The sequence below is a fragment of the Trichosurus vulpecula genome, chromosome 2 (genome assembly GCF_011100635.1).
Source record: "Trichosurus vulpecula isolate mTriVul1 chromosome 2, mTriVul1.pri, whole genome shotgun sequence".
In the NCBI taxonomy this organism is placed as follows: Eukaryota; Metazoa; Chordata; class Mammalia; order Diprotodontia; family Phalangeridae; genus Trichosurus; species Trichosurus vulpecula.
Window position 1 is genome coordinate 218,848,488 of NC_050574.1, and position 26,184 is coordinate 218,874,671.

The following is a 26,184-nucleotide window of genomic DNA, read 5'->3' on the forward strand; positions in this document are numbered from 1 at the left end:
TTTAGTATATTCCTTCCATCACTTCCCTCATCCTTTTTAGCCAACAACATAAAACAAAATCACTTCCAGCCTTTGTATCTTTCTTATTCTCTCTATATGCCTAATAGTCAAATTCTGAAAGGGACATTTATCTAATTTATCCCATGTGAACACAAGTAATTCATCATTATTAAGGCTTTTCCAATTTGTCTATTGTATTTACTTAAATTTTTCTTATCTTCTATGTTTATATTTTGATGATTCTACCCAGCTCTGGTCTTTTCATCAGAAAAACTTGAAAGTTTTTATTCTGTTAAAGATTTTATTTTCCTCTCATTTTATAGAAGTTATAGTATATTCTTGTGGGCTTCTGATTGTAGTTCCTTGGTACTTGAACTCTTTTTCCTGATTTCTTAGAAGTTATTTTTTCTTTGATCTGGAAGTTCTGATTATGGCTATGACATTCCTAGATGTTTTAAATTTGAGGTTTCTTTTAGGAGGTGAATTCTTTTGAATTCTTTTTGAAGTGTGAATTTTTTTAAAAAATTCTTTTAAATTGAATTCGTTTAAAATTCTTTTTAGTACTTACTCTTCTTAAAACCACTTTTTCCTTTGCTTTTAATAGCTCTGTGCTATTATGATTTCTTGAAATCTGATATCCAAGTTTCTTGTTTGATCATGGTTTTCAAAGAGACTAATTATTGATAAATTATCTCTTCTCAACTAGATTTCCAAATCAGGATATTTAGTTAAAAACTCTTTTTTTTGGCAGTGGGAGTAGATGCCCTACATGTTCTAAAGTTTTTGGCTTTTAAAATTTGTTTTAATATATCTTGTCTCATGGAATCATTGAGTTACGTTTATTCCATTTTATTTGTCAAGGAGTCCACTAGTTGGATAAAGTTTTCCACATATTTTCTAACTATTTATTTGCCTTTCTTTTTTTCCCTGAAGAACTGTATTTTCATCAAAAAGTATCTCATTTTATTTCTCCCGGTCACTGTGCAGTATCTGTGGCCAAGTCATGTACTTATTGTGGAGCTGTTCTTTTCTGGGCACGTCTCTTTAAGTGTTAATTTTTTTTTTTTTGTATTTTGAGTTTTCTTTTTTCCCCTTCATCTCCAGCCTCAGTTCCTGGATTTGGACTTCATACCAAGGCCAGGCCTTGTCCTTTATGCCTCTCTGGGATGGGATGCCCCATCTCTGCTCTAGTTTGTTTCTTACTGCTGCATTTCTGGGTGTATGACGTTAGATCCCTACCCTTTGCTATAATCCGTGGATTCTGTCTCCCTCGGTGGCTCCACGCATTCTTTTTTTGGTCCATCTTTGTCCCTTTTGCCTTGCACAGTCCAACGGAGAATTATCAGTGTCTCTCTTATAGCCAGTCTCTAATAGGGTCTCGGTTTCTGACAGTCCTTAATAGGATATCAGAGATCGCATTAGTCTCATACCTACCGCAAAGTCCTTTGGTATGCATGCCAGATTGTTAAGCTGTCCCTGTCTCTGAATGCTCCAAGGAACATACTACTTGGCCTTGTTTTTCTACACCATGACTTATCAGGAGCTGGCTGTGTATCTCATTACTTTTTTTTGACAGTCTAGGGCCCAGATTTTGATGACTTTAGTTCCTATTTATAGGAGGTCATGCTGGCTTCATGTATCCTGGTGTGTTCCAACTCAGAGCACCTTCAGGCTTCAGGCCTGATTTAATAATGATAATTGATGATTGTGAAGATGATAGTTAACATTTTATAGCACTTTAAGGTTTACATATTACTTTACAAATATTATTTCATTTCATCCTTACCACAACCCTCAGAGGTAGGTGCTAATACTATCCTCATTTTATGGCTGAGGAAATTGATGCAGATAGTGGCTAGACAGAGACTTACACAAGGTCACAACAACTAATTAAGTATTCAAAGCAGGATTCCTTGTCGTTGTTGAGTTGCGTCCAACCTTTGTGACGCCATGGACCATAGCACACCAGGCCCTCCACTATTATTTGAAATATATCCAAGTTCATATTCGTTGTTTTTATGATACTATCTATTCATCTCATCCTCTGCTGTCCTCTTTTCCTTTTGCCTTCAATATTTCCCAACAACAGGATCTTTTCCAATGAGTCCTGTCTTCTCATTATATGGCCAAAGTATTTAAGCCTCAGCTTCAATATTTGACCTTCCAGTGAATAGTCTAAATTAATTGCTTTAAGTATTGACTGATTTGACCTACTTGTTGTCCAAGGGACTCTCCAGCACCACAATTCAAAAGCATCAATTCTGCAGCATACAGCTTTCTTTATAGTCCAACTCTCACAGCCATACATAGCTACTGGAAAAACCGTAGCTATGACTATATGGACCTTTGTCAACAAGGTGATGTCTCTGCTTTCTAGTATGCTGTTCAGATTTGCCATAGCTTTTCTTCTAAGGAGGAAGCATCATTTAATTTCTTGTCTGCAATTGTCTGCAGCGATCTTTGAGGCCAAGAATATGAAATCTTCATTGCTTGCATTTCTTCTTCCTGTTTTCCAAAAAGTAATGGAACCAGTTGCCGAGATCTTAGTTCTTTTGATGTTAAGCTTCAAGCCATCTTTTACTCTCCCCTCTTTCACCCTTATTGAGAGGCTTTTTAATTCTTCTTCTCTTTCTGCCATGAGTGGTTTTGTTTGCATATCTGAGATTGTTGATACTTCTTCCTTGATAATATTGTAACTCTCTAGTGACAAACTATTTTCTCCTAGCTCTTTGGAACTCCTTTCCTACTTGACTCTTTCCAGGACAACAGGCCTTACAAAAGAGACAGCAGAAATGAGTGGCTTTATTTTCTTAATAGAACTGAAATTCTTTGGTTTGAAAGAAATTTTCCCTTTTAAAAAGAGGCAGCATCCTGGTGACCCTTACATTTGGCAAAGAGTTTAGGAAGCAAAAGGTGTGATTTTTACCTGTAGTCTTCAGGGATAGTTGATAGAGTAGAGAGGGTATAGCAAGATACTGGCAATGGTAGAAAGGATATAAGAACAAGCCATAGAATATAGATCCTCTATTCTTCATCTGTTTTTCTTTTCTGGTGGCTTCATTAGAGAAAGCATTGCAATTTCTCCATTTGGGGGAGAAATTTGGTAAACCATAGCTCTTTCTCTGTATTCTTGTATGTGAAGTGGCCTAATGACAAAATATACTCAACAGGGTCTAAGACAAGTGTAGGTTTGTATTCTAATTCCGTCTGTTTGAGAGACATACTTGCATATGTATATTTTTAAAATTATCGTTAAGAATAATATTCTCAGTCCATGAGTAAGTTTTGATAGATACTTTTGTATTGTCAAAAAGTTTTCCCAAAGTCCATGGATTTGCAGATTATTGCATATTACTTTCGTGTTTTCTCAAGTACAATCATCTGAGTAGTTTTCAGTATACCGCAACACCTTAACAGCTACTGCTTAAAAGTTGCCCTTTAATTTGTTAAACTATGCAAATAGGTGGGTAGTTGGTAAATTGTTTGTTTTGCTCCTGGCCACCTGTGGACATCATTGTTGAGAGTTAGTCCAGGGGTTTGCTATCTTTGTCAGTGAATTGCCAGTTTCACAGATGAGCCTTTCATAGTAGGCCCCACCAATATCTGAAAGTAGGAGATGGGTAGGATTGAATCCTAGTCACTTGGCCTGGACATATTCCTAACAACTTACATTCACATAGTGCTTGCAAGATTCAGAAAGTGGTTTACATGATTTAATGTAAACACACAACTTTATTTTACAGATAAAAAACTGGCTTAGAGATATTAAACAACTTGTTAAAGTTTATACATCTGGGAAGTAGTAGAATACAGGAAAGGACCTAAGCCCTTTGACTCAAAATTAAAGTCTCCACTCTCAAACCACATCCACTGTAGAACTTCCCAAGGAACTGAATAAATTGGCATATGGGATTGCTAAAATTTTGTGTGTGATTATCCATCCTTGAGGAATTCCAGAGAATTGGAGAGATTATAAAGCCCATTTATTTGGGGGCTGTCTGAAAATTGCTGTTAGCCAACAGATCATTCCAAAACTGTAAAGCAATCCTGAGGCAATGAAGAGCTCTGTGGTGGGCTTAAGAAATAGTAGGAAACAATGGTTTGTACATGAGTGGCATAAATATATCAAGAAACTGTGTTATTAGAAAGGCATGTACTGGTCATGTAGTGAAAGCAAAAGATGACAGATGAATAGTGTAGTCTATAAAACAGGTGACAAGAGTATTTAAAGACCTAGAGAAAAGCCCTTTATCCACTCATACCTCCCATGGGGGATTTATGGCAGGACATAGACAAGAATCACACTGGAGTCAGAAGGAATGAGTGGATTGCTACTCTCCTTTGGATGGAGGATTCACATCCATGAGATAGATGATGGTTCCTTTGAATTACATAGAGAATAAACCATTGACGTGGAGTTGAAGAAAATAAAGTAACTATTAATTTAGATAGCAATTTGCTTGAGTACAGAGAATTGACTCAAGAAAACTATAGGAACCTCTACTGGTAAAGGAAAATCAACCAAGCAATAATATTAATCAAATACCTACTTTGCAACTAAAATAGTCCAACTTGTAGCGTATTTTCTAATTTCTAGTGGCAGCAAAATCTCTTTGAGAGAAAGGCTATTACGTACTTATGTGAAGAAATAGGTGACTATATAATTTAAAATGAAAAGTGTCCCCCGACATTTATGATTTTAAAAGTGAAACCCAATGTTGTAGTATATAATGTAAGGCCTTTTTATGGCAAGACAAAACCCAGAAGCCAGTATACTAAAGGCTAATGAGCACTAGACTATGAATCAAGGGACCCGACTTCTCTTTCTGGTTAAAGAAAATATTACTTAAATTCTTTGGACCTCAGTTATCTCATCTATAAAATAAGTGACTAGATGCTTTTTCGGGTCCCTTGTACCTTGTATGACCCATAGGCATAACTTGGGGTCCCTATCAAGTCTCAGTTGTTACGGAATATAAAATTAGGAACCAGTGGAATGGGGAAAAAGACTTTTCCACTGATTGCTGTTTTGTTTTATATCTGGACATATGTCATCACTGTAGTAGAAAATGTATAAAATGAGAAGTAGAAAATGTATTAAATGGAAGTTATAGGGCTTATAATCAAATGGGAATACTGAGTAACAATTAAGGACAACAATTCAAATGACCATCAGCTTCTTCATCTGTAAAATGAGGAAGCTGAATTTGATGGTTCACAAGACCATGGATTCAGAGTGGGTAGGTACCTCCAAAATCATTCAGTCCAACCCTCGCTTCCCCAATTGTATAGGAAAAGAAACTGAGGCCAGCAGGATTTAGTGATTCACCCATGGCCCCACAGTGGGAGAAAGAGAAAGAACCCAGGTCCTCTGTCTGACTCCAAATCTGGCATTCTTCCCACTGTACCACATTGCCTCAGTGCCTTTCAGGGCTACAATTCTATAATTCTTAGGATTCAAATCTCAGTGAGACCTAAATATGATTATGATAAACATTACCATTAGCTATAATGAATAAGAAACTTTCTAGATCATTTTACTCAAAGCTCTTAATGGAATGGTATGTTCACAATCTGCTTAATCTTCTCCTTTGTTTCTGGGAAGAAACCAGCAAACAGTAATCCTTGTGTAGAATGCAGAAACCACTGGAGACGCTCCCATATTTTTGGCTTAGCTTGGTTAAAACAGTGAATTTCTCCACCAGCAAAAGAATTGTTTTTTTCTGTGTTGTGGAGAAAGGCAGTGGCCAAAAGAGTGGGATGATACTGTTTGCTCCTAAGCCTATCTTCTGACATGCTCAGGTCATACTTCTCATTTCTCCTGCCCAGCTGAGGCTAATAGATACTAATTATATTAACTACCAGTTACAGAGCACGTCAAAGTTTGCAAAGCACTTTACTTGTGTTGTCTCATTTAACCCTCACAACAACCCTGTGAGGTAGGTACTATTATTATTATTCCTACTTTTTAGATGAGGAAGCTGAGTGAGAGAAGTTAAGTGATTTGCTAAGGGTCACATAGCGAATAAATGAGGCAGAATTCAAACTTATTTTCCTGACTCCAAAACCACCATCTATTCATATCCATTGTGATGCTTCATTCCCTAAGTTCTGATGATATAGTGCTACAGCATGTTGAATGTGTGTGTGTGTGTGTGTGTGTGTGTGTGTCCAGCCAAGTCCAGTTTTTGCTTTAAAAACTTGTTTTGTCTCTTTCCTTCCTCTGAGGAGGAAGCTTCTCTGCTTTTCTAACAATTATAAAGTGCCTACAGTAATCATAAAGGGATATTCCTTAAAGTGATAAAAAGAGGTTAGCTAAACATACAATAAAAAAGTAATCTTTATTATTTTGGCGCATTTGTAATGTTGCTTAGCATCATTTAGGGTAATAGTAGCATTTTCCTGCATGCAGTTCACGAATACAGTTTACTTAAATAGTTTTAAGGGGGGAAAAGGAGTCTACAGTTTGTGTAAGAAATACAAAATGTTCTGATGTGACTGATCATACAAGTTCGCTATTTGGTTCTTGTGAAAAAGAAAATATGGTGGAACCCATATTATATTTCAGACAGTTCTAGTGCTGCATGACTCCAAAGGAATAGAAAGAATGGAAGGTTAAAGATTAGAACCGAAGGGCATGACCACCTTAAATTGTCGATGCAGGCAGTTCCAGAAATTTTCAACAAAAATGCACACCTTTTTCTAATCTCAAAGTATAACTTGGAAGCAACTTGTGAACCCATTGTTTTCTTTTTAAATTTAAGTTATTTAACATTGGCAAATATAATTTGAAAAAGCAGAAATCTACAACTACCCATTCTTCCATGAGAAAGTGCTATGGACAGAAAGTAAGAAAAGTGACTGTGACATCAACCTGAAGTTAATTTTCATTTCTCATTTTATGTACATAATGCTGAAAAATAAAATAAAATGTTTTTTTTACAGTATTTATATTTGGTTATAAAATTCTAAACACATTTTTAACAGTTTAAGCAGTTTGTATCATGTCTGTACAAGTCTGGCTATACACCATAAGTTATTTACTTAAAATTTAAAAATACAAACCCCAAAGCTCTTAAAGTGCTGCAAACTATTGCTTAATGATTTAAAGGAATGAGCTCTGTTGAACAAGTTCCATGACTTTACCACTGACATATGGTTTCCCATATAGGAGAGTCTCAGCAGTGGAAAGAGCAGGATACAGCAGCATAGGCAATATAAACATGCATTGATAGCATCCAAACTATCTCTAATGGTACAGAATACATTATATTACCTGTTGAAAGCTTGCACTCTACACTTCTTGTGGTACATATTTGATGCAATAAATACTGTGCTCTGGTCATTATTTGTTTGCTCAAACATGCACCACAGAGTAAAATGTCTATTTACATAACACAGGGCGTTTTGTTAACACAGACATGTCAACCTTGTTGAGAGCTGAAGATGGCTAAACAAAGTACAGGATTAAGCAGAACTTTATAAAGGGCTCTTTTGGTCAATTCTGTTTTCCAGGGGCAGCCTCATTAAATTATTCAGTGTTCTGTTTTACACAATAAAGAAAAAACATAACATGTGTGACTCCAGACGTTTGTATGAAGTTTGCACCTACTGAGATATAATGACCTGCCTAAAAACGATCCACTTATTATGTTCTTGGGTGGGGATGGGGGAGGCTTTCTGGGTATAAAAAGACTTATCTGGCTTTGATCAAACACAATCAGATAAGCACCTCCAATTTATTACCCAACTCCCCTCCCAGAAACACTGAAGTAATTGAAAAATCCATTGGTTTCCTTGTAACTTTTTCTCATGCATGATCTCTAAGTGCAGCATGCCTTCATGCAAACCATTTCTTTGTGTATATTGGAGGATCCATAGGGTAGAACCCTCAGAGGTCATACCTGTAAAGTAGTTCTCAACCCCGTTTCCCAACATAAACCCCATTTACAAAAATAGTCACATATAACAGTCACATATAATAAACAACATATGAATTAAAAAAAAGATGAATCCACTAACAGATTTTGTAAAAATATGACAAATGTGGCAGTTGAGATGCAAACAGTGGATACAATTACTATACTAAAGTATTTTATGTTACCCCCACCCAAAATTTTAGGTTTGCACCCCCTTTTAAACTGGTCCCTACAGTCTGAGTAGCCATTTGTCTCTTCTCTTCAGCAGTGTCAGCTGGTAGTAAGAACAGTAACCTCTTGTCAAGGTGGTCTCCTCTTTATGCAGAGTCACAGTTTGCTGACGAGGGGTCACTGTCTTATTATAGGCACTGACCTTAGAGTATATTTTTGTAAAAACAGTCAGTTTGGCATAGACCTCTGAATGGAGTCTTGTTGACAAAAATACATCACCTTCCTAGACTGTAAACAATTTGTCACGCAATCATTTTTATTTGCTTTAGTTTACTTTCCCTTGGCCTTGTCATCTTTGTCTTCCCTCTCATGTTTCTCCAGGATTGGCTTTGTTACTCGGTCATAGGAAGGTGGGCAAGCTGCTGTGGACATGGTCAGATCTGTTTTTTCTGTGATAGAGTTTTCAATAAGAATGTCTTCTTTCACCAGAAGGTTTGCCCCACCTTTGAGTTTATTTTTGTTATAAGTAAATGAGGCTTGTTTTACCGTTCGCTTTAAAAGGTGACGTCTGTAAGCCCGTTGAATGATAACAGCAGACACTTCTTCTTGTTTTCGTTTCAGTGTTGTGGTAATTGGCTCATAGGAGGCTTTGGAAGGATTAGAAGCCATGAACCTCTCTTCCATCTGTATTCGGAGGGCATCCATCTCTCCACTCTCTCCCAAAACACGCTTTGTAAAAGCAAATAGGATGTCAAGGCAGTGAATTCGGTCCCCACTTACCATGGGCAGATCCATGGCAATAAGTTGAATTTTGTTTGGTTGTGGCAAATTGAGAGGCGGATCTAGAGCAGCTGCAAACTGAGAAAGTTTTTCGAATTCCATGAATTGAGTAGCATCAGGATCAAACTTCTCCCAAACCTCATAAAACATCTCAAAGTCATCCTCACTGAGTGGCTCAGCACTCTCTTCAGTAGCAACACTGAAGTTTTCTAGGATAACAGCGATGTACATGTTTACTACCACCAGGAATGAGATAATGATGTAACTAACAAAAAAGAAAATCCCAACAGAGGGGTTCCCACAATCTCCTTTGACAGAGCTTCCAGGGTGAACTTTTTGAGGGTCACAATCTGGTGGTCCACTGTTAAGAATGGGTGCAAGCAAACCATCCCAACCAGCAGATGTGGTAATTTGGAAGAGGCAGATCATGCTGTTGCCAAAGGTTTCAAAATTGAACATGTCATCAATTCCAACTTCCCTCTTGACATAGGCAAAGTTGGACATTCCAAAGATAGCATAGATAAACATGACCAGGAAGAGAAGGAGCCCAATGTTAAACAGAGCAGGGAGGGACATCATCAAAGCAAAGAGAAGTGTTCGGATTCCCTTAGCTCCTTTGATGAGACGAAGGATTCTTCCGATCCTGGCAAGACGGATTACACGGAACAGGGTAGGGGACACGAAATATTTTTCTATCAGCTCTGCTAGAAACATGCCTGTTAAAAAATTAAAAGTGAAGGAAAAACATTAATATAAGAATTCTTTTTTACCTCTGAAGGATACAAAATATTAACCTACTGATCTGGTTACCAATATTCATTAATACAACTCCAAATTCAGTTTAATTTTAACAAGTGAACACATTTTAACAATCAATCATTTATTTAGAATTTATTAGGTTGACTGATTCGGAATTTTAGAATATTTAACAGTGCACATAGAAGGCATTCATAAATATTTGCTAATTAAATTGAATTGAATTAAAGACCGGAAGAATTTTAAAAATTATCAAGTTCAATCACCTCATTAATTGATTAAATGCCTACTGTAGATATAGTCCATAGGAATGAAGAAAACAGGCATTTATTAAGCATCTACTATGTGTCAAGGGAAGAGTCAACAAAAGTAGTAGTTCTCATCTCAACTCTCAAAGAACTTACCATACAATAATAGAAAAAAGATGCATATATGTGAAACAACTAGAAAACAACTCAATGCAATATAGAATTTCCTTGTTCTCTTCAAAAGTTTAATAACAACTTGTAGGCTATTTTACTTTATGATAAACATACTCTACACCTGCTTATGATTAATTCTTATGTCTGATCCTTAGACAAAGGAAAAAATGATTATTTTAGGTGAAGAAGTCGACTGTATTGTCTGGCCAGCAGAATCACGAACCATACCAATTGTGAGGAAAAAGTTTAATTTGTCTTTAGTTGAAATTTTCAGGTTGTTTCTACCATCCCTACAGTCTAAGTTAACAGAAGCCTAAATATTTTAAAAGTACACAATGACCTTATGTGAAGGCTCTATGTGAAACATACTATAGTACTATAGACTTAATGGTTCTCAAAATGTTCTCAAAAAGACTCTTTTGGGGATCTACAAGGTTAAAACTACTTTCATAATAAGATTAAGAACTTTTCATTTCTAATATGGTAAATATAAAGGAAAGCTTTTTGGGAGGTCCTCAATAATTTTCAGGGAGTCCTGAGACTATAATTTGAGAACTGTTGAACTATAAGAACAAATTCTGTAGGAATCCAGAGTAGATAAGCATCTTTATATTCTGGAATTGTATTATAGGAGTGGTTTGAAGCAAAGCCGAGCCTCAAAAAAAAGCAGGATTTGGCTTGAGAGAGAAGGAAGAATATTTGAAATATTCTCTAAGGTCTTCAAAATCACAGGAGCTCCAACTTAAGTCAGGGAAAAATGTTGAAAGTTTCAATTGAATATTCATGGTACCAGTTTGCAAAGGAGAGATTTAATGGCAAAAAAGAGACTAGTTCTGAGGCTAGGTTTTAACTGCAATTTGGAAATATAGACTAAGGGATTGCGAAAGTAGTGAGGGTAAGTAGAATGTTGAATAAGTTGATAGGGCTTTAATCAGAATCCAGAGGGAGAAAGAGAAAGTTTCAGGATGTTTTGAATCTCACTGTGATCAGAGGGGTATCAGGAGATTAGAATGCCTATAAATTTGTGAACATTATTTGGAGTCATGCTGGTTATAATTGATTTTGAGCCTTTTCATTATCTCTGAGTTATATTTTAGCTATTTAGATTTTTTTCTTGATAGAGGAAAATGGTTAGAATCATAGCATGATTTAAAATGAACAGAATTCTGTTTATTCATAACATTTAACAAGTGAAAAATTTCAAAATGAATTTGCAGCATGGAATTATTTCAGTATAATATTCTAATATATTATATTAGTATAATTATATTTATAATTATATTAGTATAGTTATACATATAGTATATATAGTATAAGTATAGTATAATATATAGTATATATATAGTATAGTATGTGTATTATAATATATAGTATATATACTTATATATAAGTTTATAGATAGTTTATATATAGTATAATTATAATTATATTAGTATAAATATTATATCAGTATAATATTGTTTTTCTTTGAAGGACCAATAGAAAGACTTCAAATAGTTGCAGTAAAGTTATCCTTTTCTCTTTATCTCATCTGAAAAAAGTATGTTGTAGACTCCTTTGTAAAAATTTAAGCACTTTTTTGGTTTAATATCTGCCTTCTCCAGCTTATTATCCTCTAAGTGAATGTTTGCTTTGTAAGAAGCTGTTGGTCCTTCTGGCTCACACACCTCCAGAAGAGGACAGATAGGCATATCATCCTTGAAAATGGCACACACATCCATCACTTATTGATAGGGTGTGTGAATCTCTTGAGTGAATAACTGCATTTTTAAGCAATTTTTTGGAGGGGGGAGGGCAGGGCAATTGGGGTTAAGTGACTTGCCAAAGGTCACACAGCTAGTTAAGTGTGTCAAGTGTCTGAGGCCGAATTTGAACTCATGTCCTCCTGACTCCAGGGCTAATGCTCTACTCACTGCACCGTCTAGCTGCCCCCGAATAACTGCATTTTACCTATCTATCTGTATCCTGTGCTAGTTTCTAGCAAGGGGCCCTAGAAACAATATTGTAATGCAATCTCATTTAAAGTGAGATTTTTTTTCCTCTTAGAATGATTGTGATATTTGACCCTCTATAGTAAAATAGATCTTAATGGAAAATACATTTGAAATCTGGCATTAAGGTAAAATGTTTGTAGACTACAAGAATAAGAGCCACTTTTGTAACCATAAGTTCAATTATATTTATTTTATATTGATCGCTGAATACCTGTTACAGAATGCCTAACTTGATAAACTTTCTGTAAGATAATTCAGAAATGTATTCAACTATAATTAATATCATATTATTGGCAATAAATTTGTTTAAGTTCAATGTTTTAAATTTGTGATATTGTGTTATTATGCTTAATTTCTTTCACTGCAATTTGGGAAACCATTATATGAGAAATGCTATTAATTTGAGATAATGATACCTAGAGTATAATACATTTATTCTAGATAATTTATTTAATCTGAATGTTATGATTATACTGTAATAGTTAAAGATAGCCCTGAATGTATAAAGGGGACTGCTCTGGTTTGTTTACTTAGAAAGAACTGTTGATTTTTTTATGTGAATGGCAGAGTTTGTTTCTAGTTAAAGAGGATCTATAATATTTTGATGGGGATCTTCTGGCATACTTGGAAACCCCATTGTCTGTGAGATGACTCTGCTAGCCCCACTAAATTTTGCTTATCAACTCTGTGTAAAAGGTATGGAAATAAAGACTTTTGTAAATTCTACCCTGAGACTATAAGTGGCTTGAGTCATTATCTTATGGAGATTCTAAGCCTTTCTCCCAACATACATCCTAAAGTGGGGAATAACTTATTTGTTATTATATGATGAACTCTCTGGTCACTGACACTGAAAATTGTGGAATTACATCCAGAATAGTATGTATTAAAATCACATCTTTGAGCCAACTTAGTGTTACCTGAATACCTTAATACATCCAAGCTAATAGTGACCAGTATTTTTGTTCTGGGTTATTAGTTAATTATTATGTATTCACATTATATATAAACCTCCAAAATGGGAAAATTTTAAAATTTCTTCTTAATTGATTTTTATGTCAGGATATATTTAAACTAGAAGAGTAAAATGATGAATGAGTGCTTTTTGAAAGATCTTGTATGCACTCAATAAGTACTTTCTATGAATGTTTTTAGTGTTATTAATTTTTAACCAACTGTTATTACTTGATAAAAAACAACTATATACAGTGGAACTTGCTATGTGGGACAAAAGTGTAATTCGATTTGCTTCGAATTTTAAATTCAGATATAGCTGTTTTTGCTGTGCCAATACTCCACCATTCAAGGGAAAGGCTCAGAAAAGTTGCCTTCTGGAGACTGCTGTTAGTGAATGCTAATGACTGGGAAGGTCGAGAAGATGACTTTACAAAGGTAATGGTAGAAGCCTGTTGACTCAGTTTTCCCTACTGTGCTGTTTCCTTTCTGAACATGAATGTTTCCCATCTGGGTGATTCTGAGCCTGACTGGGATATTTTGTTGATAATGTGGAACGCTGTTCCGAAGGTATCTATGACTTTTACCTGAAATCAAACAGAGTTATGGGATTTTTTCTCCTTGTATACACTTATGAAAGGTAGTCTGTGGCTATCCTTAAGCCTAAGGAAATAGTCCTGATTTTTTTTTGCAATAGTATCCTTCCTTGTTTCTTAACAGCTTTCTCTAGCAATGGCAAGAGAACTACAAATGTTTTATAATAGATCTTTTCATTATAGTCAGCAAGCATCTCTGAACTGCTATAATGGGGCACAAGGGCAAAAGACCCTATTGCTTTGCTTTTACTATTTTATCTTTGTGCGCATTTCTTGTCTTAACTTCCTCATTTGTGTGACTAGGGAAAATCTGTTCTTAGATTTACACAATATTTTAATAATTACATGTTCATGTCTGAGATTATATAGTATTACATCTTTCTGGATGATATGTGGATAATATATACCCTCAAAGAGGGATAGGATTACATACACCTCTCTCTCTCTCTCTCTCTCTCTCTCTCTCTCTCTCTCTCTCTCTCTCTCTCTCTCTCTCTCTCTTTCCTTCCCTCCCTCCCTCCCTCTCTCTCTCTTTCTCACACACACATGCACACACACACACTTTCTCTCTCTTTACACACACACACACACACACACTCACACATACATTCTCAAAGTGGGATAGGATAAAGATGTGATGTGATAAAGACAGAAAAGTTTATTTTATTCTTTAATGTGGTAGTAAATTTTCCTTTAGTGAAGGCAACAAGATCAGAGTTTCCACCTGAGGACTAGGATATATATGATTGGCTCTCAAATGTTTTATTGGTTAAAGGAACATGCCTAAAACTTCCTGAGATAGCTGTAATTGTATTAGTATCCTTAAAACTTATGCTGTTGTGCCAGTAAAAATAATAGAAAAGGCTAAGTAATGATGACACTCTTAAATGACATACTTTTAAATTTTACCCTGGAGCTACTAGGGAACTACTGGACTTCTTTCATGTACATGTGAATATTCAAAGATGCTACAGATGTTTTAGTAATAGGTTTTGAACATGTTTTATTAAAGGGCTTTAGATATATTTTAGTGATCGGCTTTTGGATATGTTTTAATAATTGTTGACAAAGTCTCAAGTTCGATAGAAACTCTCACATATCGAATTATTTTTAATTGTCAAGAAACTTTTAAAACTACTATACCTGGCAGTACATACACTGGGAAAAGAGAAGGAAATATTTGTGGTCTTCAGTATGAGAAGTGGAAAGCCCCTTATCATACCACATGATGAGTTTTTACAGTCACAAAACCTTAAAGCACTAAACTTTAGGAAAAAAGTTTCACTTAATTTGTTGAAGCTCACACATTAAATGTAGTGGTTGTCCATAATATTTCAGTGCAAGAAAGATAGTTAAACTCATGTAATTTTTAAAAAAATAAAGTCTGCAGTGTGTTCTAATTGCTTGATTAAAGGCCAGTTTTCAACTTACGACAACATTAGGGAGTTATTCATTACAAAGAATGATTTTTAACATCATAGCTAATTTTTTTCTTACTAAAACTTCAAATAATTAAAAAAGTTTCATATCTTATTTTCTGAACTTTTTAAAAAAGGAATTGATTTTTTTCTGTTTGAGATCTTTTTCTCTCTCCTATAATATCAGGAGACAGCAAGGCTTATTCGAACAAAGTCTAATTCTTTGGCCTATAGATAGCATTATCTATATCATGTACAGGGTTCAGGTACACATAAAAAGAACAAATGGTATGTGAAAACTGAAATTCTCTAAACTTTCAGATAAGTTACAGGTAGGCTAATTTGATGTTCTTCCTATAGTTCTGTCATTTATAATATTAACTCCATAACATTTGAACTGGCTTTTATCATATAAAATAATTACTGAAAGGCCAATTTGAGTAGTATTATTACTAGCAGGTTTAAGCAGCATTACCTCTGGGAATCTCTGCAAGTGACTTGGAACCTGGTAAGTGGATCTATTGGGAGAAACATCTCTTTAAAACTGCCCTAGAAAAAAAGGCCCATTCCAGATATTGTTATCAACTGAAACCCCAATTAGGGATACTAGGTTGTTGACTCAGGGATGCATATCTGTGAGTTTCAATATACTGAACTGAATACTTTGTGAAGAGTTGTCGAGGCCAGATCCTTCTGACAAAATTTCTAAGGGAAAATGTTTCCCAGAAGCAGACGACTCTGTGAGGTAGACAGCTAAACCCAGGATGACAAAACAAGAAATATGTTGTTTAAATGACAAAATGACCAAATCCTTAATCTTTTAAAATGGAAATAAAATGCATATAAAACCTTTAAAAAAAATTAAGAAAGCATTAATGAATTACATAAATACCTTGTCTTCCTAGGAAAAAATATGTTTCAGATATGAGGAGAATATAAAACTCTCAAGTCTCCTCAGAGGACACCTTTTAGTGTGCAAGGCTAAATATGAATCAAAGATGAATTCTTATCATCATTTATTGTCAGTCACTCTACACATGATAATTTAGTCTTTCATTTTTATGAAAGGCTAAAATAAGATGAAACCGACCGCTTCTTACCTACAATGGATAGAATGACCACCACAAAATCAAAAATGTTCCATCCTATGGTGAAGTAGTAATGGCGGAGGGAGATCATCTTCAGCACACATTCTCCAGTGAAGAGGACAATGAACACCAGGTTAATCCGGGACAGAATGCTAGTCATTTCTTCACTTTGATCATCAGTCTCTACCATCATGGTGACCATATTGAGGCAGATGAGAATCATTATGCTGATATCAAAGACTTGTCTGGTTACAAAATCAAAGACCATTCCCTGGAATTTGTTCTGAAGAGAAGAAATCACCTTAGTAATCATGCCTTGCATGTGTATATTAACACTGCAGCACTATTTTTTACAACTGGCCCCCAAAAGCATGGAATTATGGAGGCAAAGTGATGTAGTAGGTCATTTTGTCAGCTCTCAGAGAGCTGCATTCTATTCCTCATTCTTAATTAAAAATAATGATAATAATAATAGTAATAATAATAATAATAGCTGACATTTATGTAGCACTGGAAGAGCGATAAAGTGCTTTCTTCACAACAATTGGGTGCTATGTATATTATTAATCCAAATTGCATATCAGAAAATAAGCTTCCAAATATGATGTGTCAGGACCTAGGCCTTTTGTACCCAAGTCTTTCGAGTCCAAGTCAAGCACCCTTCCATGATACCATGTTGTCTCTCTTACTATTGTTTGGAATAATCTAAGCTCCTTATTTTTGAGGAGTCTCCCTCTCTCTAATACAAGGTGAATGATTTTCTAGATTACCAACTTTCAAGGTACTTGGTTTCCCTGATGTACTGGGTATATTTTTACTTTTTACAGTTGGCAAGTTTACTCCCAGAGAGTAGGCTATCTAGTTCTTCACAAAAATAGGAGAGCTATTATTTACCTATCAATAAAGGTAACTTTAATGAAAGCTCACATTTAAGTCATGCTCTGTTTGTCTGCCCTCTACTGAAGTCCTCACTGTGAGGAGTTATGGGAATGATTTCGGATTTTCAAAGAGATTAGCTTTGGCACATCCTTTCAAGCTGGAAAGGCTTCCAGTCTGAGCCTGGTGATGAACCATATGTCCCTTGTCTGACGACCAGTCTAACTAAGTTCAGAGAGACTTATCATAGCAACTCTTGAGCACCATCTACTAAGGTTCAGATGGTTGTTATCTGTGTTAACAGAGGAAGTACCCGTCACAGCAGGAACCAGGGGCATTTGAAAAATTTATAGTCTACAAAATGTTCATGTCAGCTATTCTGTATTGATCAATCAATCAATATTTGTTAAGTGCTTACTATGGGCCAGGCACTGTCATAACATATGCAGCATGTCATGTGAATGTGAATTCTTAGCCTTACTATTCATTTCTAAAGTCTTCTAAATAATCCCTCTAAATTTCTATGGAAAAAGCACAAAGGAAAGAACATCTGACTTGAGGTCAAAAGACCTAGGCTTAGATCTTGGTTCTGCTTAGTTGTTTAACCCTGGGCAAGTCACTGAATCTCCCTTAACCTCAGGCTAACTTGTAAAATGGGAATAATGTTTTCAGGGTTGTGATCAGTGACTTAAAAATGTTAGGCATATATTACATGAAGGAAGTTCGGCAGCATAATGGCTATAGTGCAGGCCTTGGAGTCAGGAAGGTGTAGATACAAATTCCTTCTCTCAAGTTGTGTGACTCTGGGCAAGCATCCTTCCTGAGCCTCAGTTTCTCCATCTTTTAAATGGGTATGATAATAGTACTTACCCCACAAAGTTGTTGTGAAGATCAAGCAAGATAATATAATGTAAAGTGGTTTTTGTAAACCTTAAAGAACTATATAAATGTTAGCTAGTATTAGAAATGCTTTACTGAATTGTCACAGTATGCAGAACAAGATATGCAAGTGTGACTTGTCGGTAGTGGTTACTGAGCCAGCAGCAGCAGCACCTCTGTGCCTGATGAAACAATTAGAATGGATTTTTAATCTGACTAGCTAGATTATAAACTCTGTGAGAGCAGGACTGTTTCTTTTCTATTCTCTCAAAGTACCAAGTAATTTTCACCACATAGCAAGCTCCCAGTAATTATGATTGATTTTGGGAAACTAGTGTTGGAATTGTCAGATGGTAACTTTCTACCCAAGCTCTATTCAGATGCCTTACTGTGATGTGGAGGTGAGATTGGGGTCTTAAGGAGAATGCCAAGAGAATTATAGCTCGGTTAGGACCTAACAAGCTCAAGAGGGCAGAAAAGGACAACTGTAGGCCTGTTTCCATAGCACCAGACAAAATAAATTCAGAGCCTCAACACCATTTTGGCTGCAGGTAATGCATTTTTCAGCCAGTTACTATCTGGTGATGGTGCATCAAGTAGCTAGCGGGTTTGTTATCTGAATTGATGGGACAGAATGGCCATACCAATGAAATCATGTCTTCTTGAAATATTCAAGTTTAAGTAACCCATGTGTTTATAATCTTATGAAAAAACATTTTTTATTTCATTTCTATTTGCACAAAACTCATAGCATGGCTTACCCCTGGCCGTGGTATTGGCTTTTGTGGTTTCTTGGACCCCAGTTTTTTCATTGCATTGTAGTATTTCTTCTGCTCCTCTGTCATGAAGATGTCCTGGCCTCCAAAGTATAGAAATGAAATAAAAATTGGTTAATATTGTCTTTCCATTCAGAATTTAATCCTTAAGACTTACAGATTTACAATAGGAAAGCTATGAAAAAGAAAACAGAAATAGAAGCTTTAAAAGTAGATATAGGCTTTACCTTGAGGTTGAAAAGTTTCATGTATTAATATTTCCCCTGACTAGAATGTTAGACTGGGTCTGTATAGTCTTTTAAAAAAAAGTCATTTCCTGGGATAAGACAATGATCTAGTAAGTTTTTTATTTCTCCCTCAAATACACCCAAGAGGTCAAGAAAACATTTCTATTACATCAGAAAAAATAAGCTACATTTTAATGTCTTTATTACCATTTGGTTCCAAATTCATAGTACTGCTATCTATGTTCAAACTGCAGGCTGCTCTGGTACCCTGAAGACAAGATGGAGGGCCTGAGAAATGCCTCTCTGTGCTCCAAGTTATCAGGAACAAGGAAGAGTTTATTTTTTTAAAAATGCCAAAAACCCAAACTAGGACTTCTATGCGAAAATAAAGAAGTTAAAACATCTGAAGACACAAAGGTGAATCCTGAACTTTGGCAGGAGATGGAATAATGGAAGAATGTCACACAGAAGAGGGAGGGAAAAAACATTAAACATCTGGTGCTGACAACAACAACAGCAATTCCCAAATGAATTTGAAGCTCTTGTTGAAGAGAAGGGAGCTGAATACTAAGAGGAAGCAGATGTTTGTCCTCAGGGAAAAGCTAAAATAGATCCACCAGCACTGAGCTAAGGTATCAACCAAAAGAGTTGTAGTGGTTAATGATTTCACATAGAGGGCAACAAAGGCAGTTATTTGTTGACCTGCTGACAACGGGGACATCTGCTGTCTCCTTGGGGCCAGTATCCAAGACTTGATAGAGACCTTCTAAGACTTGCGATACCTGATGATTCCCAGCTCCAAGCGAGATATTGATGATATTACCAAAAGAAAATTAGAAAGTACAGGGGCCGCTAGGTGGTGCAGTGAGTAGAGCACTGGCCCTGGAGTCAGGATGACCTGGGTTCAAATCCAGCCTCAGACACTTGACACACTTACTAGCTGTGTGACCTTGGGCAAGTCGCTTAACCCCAAATGCCCTGCCTTCCCCACTCAAAAAAAAAAAACGAAAAAGAAAATTAGAAAGTATTGACCAGATGGCAAAGTTATACATAGTAGGTGCTTAAGGATTGTTTATTGATTGATTGGGCAAGAAGTTGAAGGCTATGGGGAAGAGATGGTGTCTTCATCCCTGCTGTCCATTGAATGCAAGGGATGCAAGAGGGAAAATCAGATTTGGGAACTGAATGGTCAAGAAGATGGCATCTGAGGATGGGATTCATATTTCTGGATTATGGCTTAAATTACATAAATAATCTACTTCAGGACAAGGTTGGAGTACATTAACATATGAATGAATTTATATGACATTTTGCAAAGGTAATTTAAAGGGTTTTAAACAGAAAAAGGAGGGGGAAGAAGAAACTCCCAAACATATCCATTAAGCTAAACTCCATAGAGAATAGCTACAGTGTAGGAAGAAAAGCTTTGGAGATATCCAGAAGTATGTAGGAGACAAAAGCTAAAAAAAAAATGAGTAATAAAACTCATAATCTCACATTTTTCTATATAAATGCACAAAACACAGGCAATATGCAAGAATGTGTTGATCTCTAACCTCTTGAGCATAGAATCAAAATTCCATAAAGGCACATGGCCTAGGGCAATGGTGGCAAACTTAAATAAAAACAGACTACTAATCCATACAGAAGAATTTCTACAGGGAACATATTGACCTAGTTTTAAATCTTAATTTTTTCTATCTTTTATTGTATTTTTAATTCATTTTAAAAAGTATTCCAAATCATATCTTAATCTAGTTTGAGCCACACGCAGGAGGGTGTTGGCTACATGCAGGCCATGTGTTTGACATTTCAGGTCTAAAAGATTTTGAAAAAGGAGATGTAGAATACATTCTTGAAAATTTTAAGGATGCAAAAATGGCTCTTCTACTTTCTGCCATGGTACCAATATGAAAACTTGAGGAAGGAAGCTACAAGCCTGGCACAGATGTATCATCTATTAGTAATGAAAATTTTCAGTTATCTAGCTATCTCCTGGAACTTATTCTGTCTGCCAAAAACAGAACACTAATAAGATGTTGATTTGCTTTAATGATGTCATCTTTCAAAAGGTGAAGAGGAAATTATCTTCTGGATATGGTTCTCACTCATATGGAGGAGCTGGTTGCTGGGGTGGAAAAAATGGAGGAAATTCAGTTCAACAGAAATGAAACAGTAACTGTCCTCAAGGACCTTCTCATTTACTTGGAGGAGACAATGTGAACACCAATATGAAACAGTAAATATATATGAAGTAATTAGCTTGATGTAGTAGATAGGGAGCTGGTCTTAAGAGTAAGAAAAACCTGGGTTCAAGTACTACTACTGAAATTTATTGGATGTGTAACTCTAGCTAATGCTCTTAACTTTTTAGTTCCTTTGAAAACTTTCTAAAGCTTTCAATTGTGGAGCAGTTACTGATCCACATTAGTAAAGGAAATGTCCTCCCTGTCAGTTCCATACACCAACAGAATCATAGTTCTGAGTCCCAAAAAAGTAAATGTAAAGCAGTTTTTGCATTAAGGTAGGTAATGCCAGCAATTGGTTAATGATTCTGAGGTTATTAATCCCAGTTACTGGAAGGTGGTGATGCCTCAACAGAAACAGGGAAATTAAGAAGAGCGGATTTTTGGGAAGAAGATAATTAGTTCCATTTGGACATGGGGAACTTGAGATGCCTATGGGACATCTAGGGGTAGATGTCTATGAGGCAGCTAGTTGGTGATACAGAACTGGGAGCTTAGGAGGAAGATGAGGGCTGCTTGTATAGATTTAGGAATCTATAAATCACCGAGAGGTCTATAAATCAATAAGCATTAATTGACAACTTGTGCAAAGCACTGTTGTAGGCCCCAGGGATACAAATACAAAGAATGAAACAGTTACTCTCAAGGAAGTTATACGATAATAGTAGAGACATAGATATATAATAGATAAAAGAATAAATACAAAGTAGTTGGGGAGGGAGGGCACTGGTGAGGAGGCAGTACAGATATACAGGATATACAGATGATGATTGAATCAATGAGAATTGAGAAGTTTTCCCTGTTAGAGAATCTAATAGAGAAAGAGAAGGGAATCTGGCATAGTCTGATGTGAATGCTAGAATTTGGAAGAATATATTTCAAAGAGTTCAAAGGAAGGATAAGCGGGAAAGACAGATAAGAAGGACCCTATGCACTAAAATTCTGCATAGGAAGTTAAGTTAGGACGTATAGGAAGCTCTCAAAAATAAAATTTTGAAAATTCAAAGAGAAACAATTCTGAGAAGCAGAGAAAAATAGGATTTGTCTGAAGATATTCAGGTGGATACACAGGGAATTCACCAGTCAATATAGAGTTAAAAAGACATGTGTGAAAGATGGAAGGAAGGGCAGGTAACAAAAACAAATATAAAAGTGTGGCCTGATATTGTAAGAATAATGTCAGTATTGCTAGAGCTCTAAATGGGAAGCTAAGAACACCAAAAAAGGCAGGTGTGTGTGTGTGTGTGTGTGTGCACGTGCGTGCGTGCGTGCGTGCGTGTGTGTGTGTGTGTGTGTCTGTCTGTCTATCTATCTGTCTGTCTGTTTAAAGCTATATTGAGAGAATTGAGGAAGATAAAGCAGGGATTGGACCACTGCTTATGGTGGTAAACTCATGAGAGCTGGCATGTGGAAGAGGGATTAAGGTTTATTCTGTTTGTTCCTTGATGGATAATTAGGAAAAATGGGTAAAAGTTGGAAAGAGGAAAATTCAGGTTTGATTTTAGGAAAAACTTTCTAACAATTATGAGTTTCTAGAAAATTAATACCCCCAAAGGAATGGGTAACCTCAGGAAGTAATATAGTCCTTCTCATTGGAGATCTTTAAAAAGACTGGACCACCACTTATCAGCTAGGTAGCAAAATGGATTTTTAACATATATTTTTCCCCCATCATGTGGCAAATAGGTAGCATTATGCATAGAGTCCTGGGCATTGGGTTTAGAAGCCCTGAGTTAAAATCTGGCCTTAGACTAGCTGTGTGAACCTAGCCATGTCAACTTAATCTCTCTAAGCCTCAACTTTCTTATCTGTAAAATGTGATAATAATAGTACCTATGACCCAGGGTTCTTGTCAGGATAAAATGAGATTAAAATTTGTAAAGCATTTTTCAAACATTAAAGTATATAAATGATAGCTATCCTTATTATTATCATCATTATCATTACAATGTACAGGTTGGATTGGGTAGCCACTGGGGTTCCCTCCAACTCTGGAGTTCTATAATTCTTATTTTGGAACAAAACTACTTTTGAATATTGACTTTTCTATTTTGTATATTGACTTTTCTATTTTAGCAGATTAGGAAGAAATAGCATGATGTAAACACAGAGGTGTCAAACTCTTCATAAAGCTCCATTGGGAACAAACTTAAAATGTAATTGGGAACAAAAGAAATAAAATACAATACAGATAACATTAATTTATGGTTTTCTAACTCCAATGGATCCATTTCTATTTGAATGTGACACCACTGGTATAGTGGATAGAAGGATGACCTTGGATTAGTTACAAAGGTTCTTAACCTGGAGTCTGTGAACTTAAAAAAATTCTTTTGTAACTATATTTAAAAATAATTGGTTTTCTTTGTGATTGATTTGATATATTTTACACATTTAAACACATTCTCCTGGGAAGGGATTAAAAGGCTTCACCAGACTGCCAAGGGGGTCCATAATACAAAAAATGGTCAATAACCCTGGAAGGAAGATGAAGTTCAAGTCTAGCCTCTGTCATGCTAGCTGTATAGGCTTACCTCTTGGTGACCTGGGAAATTCACTGAGAATATAAATTACATAGGAGTTGCTGATATGCATTGGTAGAAGTATCTTCCAAATCAGGCATTCTCTGCCTCAGTGAAATCCCAGAACACAACATTCCCACCCTCACTCCCACAAACCCCAAAACAAATGTGTTAGGCAATGTTATGAATACTTATCTTCTTTTTTTGTTGATTGAAATTATCAATGATGACACCAATGAACAGATTCAAGGTGAAGAATGACCCAAAGATGATGAAAATAACAAAGTAAAGATACATGTAAAGGTTGTCTTCATATTTGGGCTGTAGTTCCACCTACAAAAAAGAAGAATTTACAAAATTTAGTAACATAATTTGATGTTGGAAATATTGATCCTTTTAGAATGAGGATGGACAGGTTTATTATTTATTTATTCTTATTTATTCTGGTATCACTGAATACATTGTTGCCAAAGAAATTTTCAGTGGATCTCTTAATGTTAATGGGCTTCAATGAGAACAAATGACTGTGAAGAATTATTTCAAAGAAAGAGGCAATTTATTCTCACATTTTAATATCTACTTTCAGTCAATAAGCGTAGTTTCAATAATATTGTGACAACTCTCCTTGTTTACTATTCTTGGAACACTCTAAACTTTTTAGGAATTTTCTTCAATCTTTTTTGTTTGTTTTAACTAATAAAAGCTTATGCCTTAATCCCAATATTTATAAGGTATGTTTAGAAATGCCAAGATGTTTGGTATGATGTACAAAAAAGCTAATAACAATAATAGCAATACTTGGCACTTACACAGTGCTTTTAGATTCCCAAAAATCCTAGGAGGTACATGCTATTATTATCCCCAACCTATAGATGAGGGAACCAAGGCAGAGAGAAGTTGTGACTTGCTCAGGGTCACAGCTGGTAGATGTCTGAGGCTAGTCTTGAACTCAGATTTCTGACTCCTCATCCAGCTCTTTATCCACTGTGCCATCTAGACTAGTGATAAATATTTCAGTCTTCATCTAGATGTTTGCACAGATATTAATGAAAATTTAATTTCTTAAATTATCTCATGAGAAATTAATACTGTTGTTTTCCTCCACTAAAGTCTTACTTTCACATCCCCTTGTAATAATTAAGTGACTGTAGGGTCTTTAAGCACACTTGACATGCTAAATTAGAAAGGCTTAGAGAATGGGTCCCTCAATGGACCATATTTATATGGGGTGAAAGTCAGCCTAGCTAATCAATGAGAGAAGTTTAGTCACTGGGTGATGGATTTTTTGGGGGGCAGGGAATAGTATCTCACAAAGATCATCTATTAAGGCACAGAGAGGGTTGATGTCTACATCAACAAATACTTCAACAAATATTTATTAGGAACCTACTATGGACATGACAATGTGCTAGGTAGGGCATAAACACAAAAATGAAATAGTCCTAATCCCCTGCTAGCTTATATTCCAGTGGTGAGAAGACACCAACAGAGATACAAAGGGTAATTACAAATGTAATGAAAGGCAGCAATGAAGAGTACATTCAAGGTATAGGAATGGCTCATATAAATATGTGAGGTATGAAATTGTTTAGGAATTTAGGAAAGTGCAAGCATCCAGTTTAGCTAGACTATAGAATGCATGTGAGGTGGGCAGGAAATGTGAAATGAGTTTGGAGAGATAGTTTAGAGTCAGAATGTGGAAGGCCTTAAATGCTAGGCTAAGGAATTGGTATTCAATACCATTCTCCTCCTGGCCCTGCTCCTGGCTTCCAGACTTCAAAACAATATCTCTGCCATTGTCTTATCTGGAACTTTCCTCAGTGCTCAGGGCCTCCTAATACTGAACATCCAAATACCCCTTTAGTCTTCTCAACCTGGAACATTTCTCTGTAAGACCCATCCTTTTCTCCCACTGGTGAGTTCTTCCTGGAGCCTCCATTTTGTTGAGGGGTCCATGCTGCCTTTCACACTCCTCTTGAACCTGTTCTTTGTTTCTGGACTTCAAAACTATTGCCCTGGTTTCAGGTACTTTTATCTCTCGTCCCTTCTGATTTCTTCCTCCTCCCACCCCACCCCCACTCACCTCTAAGCTTGTTATCTCCCTCTTTGGTTATTTGAATACTTGTGCTTTCACTTCCCTCATTAGAATGTTAGCTCTTGAGGTCTGGGACTCTCTTTCTTTTTGCTTGTATTTATGTCCCTAACAATAAGTACAGTGGCTGGCAAATAGTAATTGCTTAATAAATCCTTGTTTCCTTCTTTCCTTCCATATGCAATAGGGAGGAACTAAATATGTATGTAAAGGTGTCAGTGATAGTAATACTTAATGAAATTAATGATATGTGCTAGGTTTGGGGGATAAAGTGCAAGCAATTCCTATTCACAAAGAGCTCATATTCTAATGGGAAAAATAACAGGTACATGAAGATAATATAAATAAATACAAAGTAGTGAAATATAAAGAAGTCTGAGGAAGATGGTATTAATGGTTAGGAGAGAAAATCAGGAAAGTTTTCTTAAAGATGGTACTTGAGCTGTCTTAATGCAAGAGAAAGGCTTT

At 35.9% G+C, this 26,184-nt stretch overlaps 1 protein-coding gene across 3 annotated transcripts in view; it reads right to left on the reverse strand.

Moving 5' to 3' along the window:
• Positions 1-6,942: 6,942 nt before the first annotated feature.
• LOC118835675 (sodium channel protein type 1 subunit alpha) overlaps positions 6,943-26,184 on the reverse strand; it is a 133,164-nt gene continuing 113,922 nt past the window's right edge. For all 3 annotated transcript variants that reach the window (XM_036742903.1, XM_036742904.1, XM_036742902.1), the window contains 4 exons: positions 23,820-23,957; positions 18,615-18,719; positions 16,111-16,381; positions 6,943-9,586 (listed from right to left, as the gene is read on the reverse strand). In XM_036742903.1, coding sequence (XP_036598798.1) covers positions 8,421-9,586; positions 16,111-16,381; positions 18,615-18,719; positions 23,820-23,957 — 1,680 coding nt within the window. In that variant the 3' untranslated portion in view covers positions 6,943-8,420. The remainder of the gene's footprint in view (positions 9,587-16,110; positions 16,382-18,614; positions 18,720-23,819; positions 23,958-26,184) is intronic.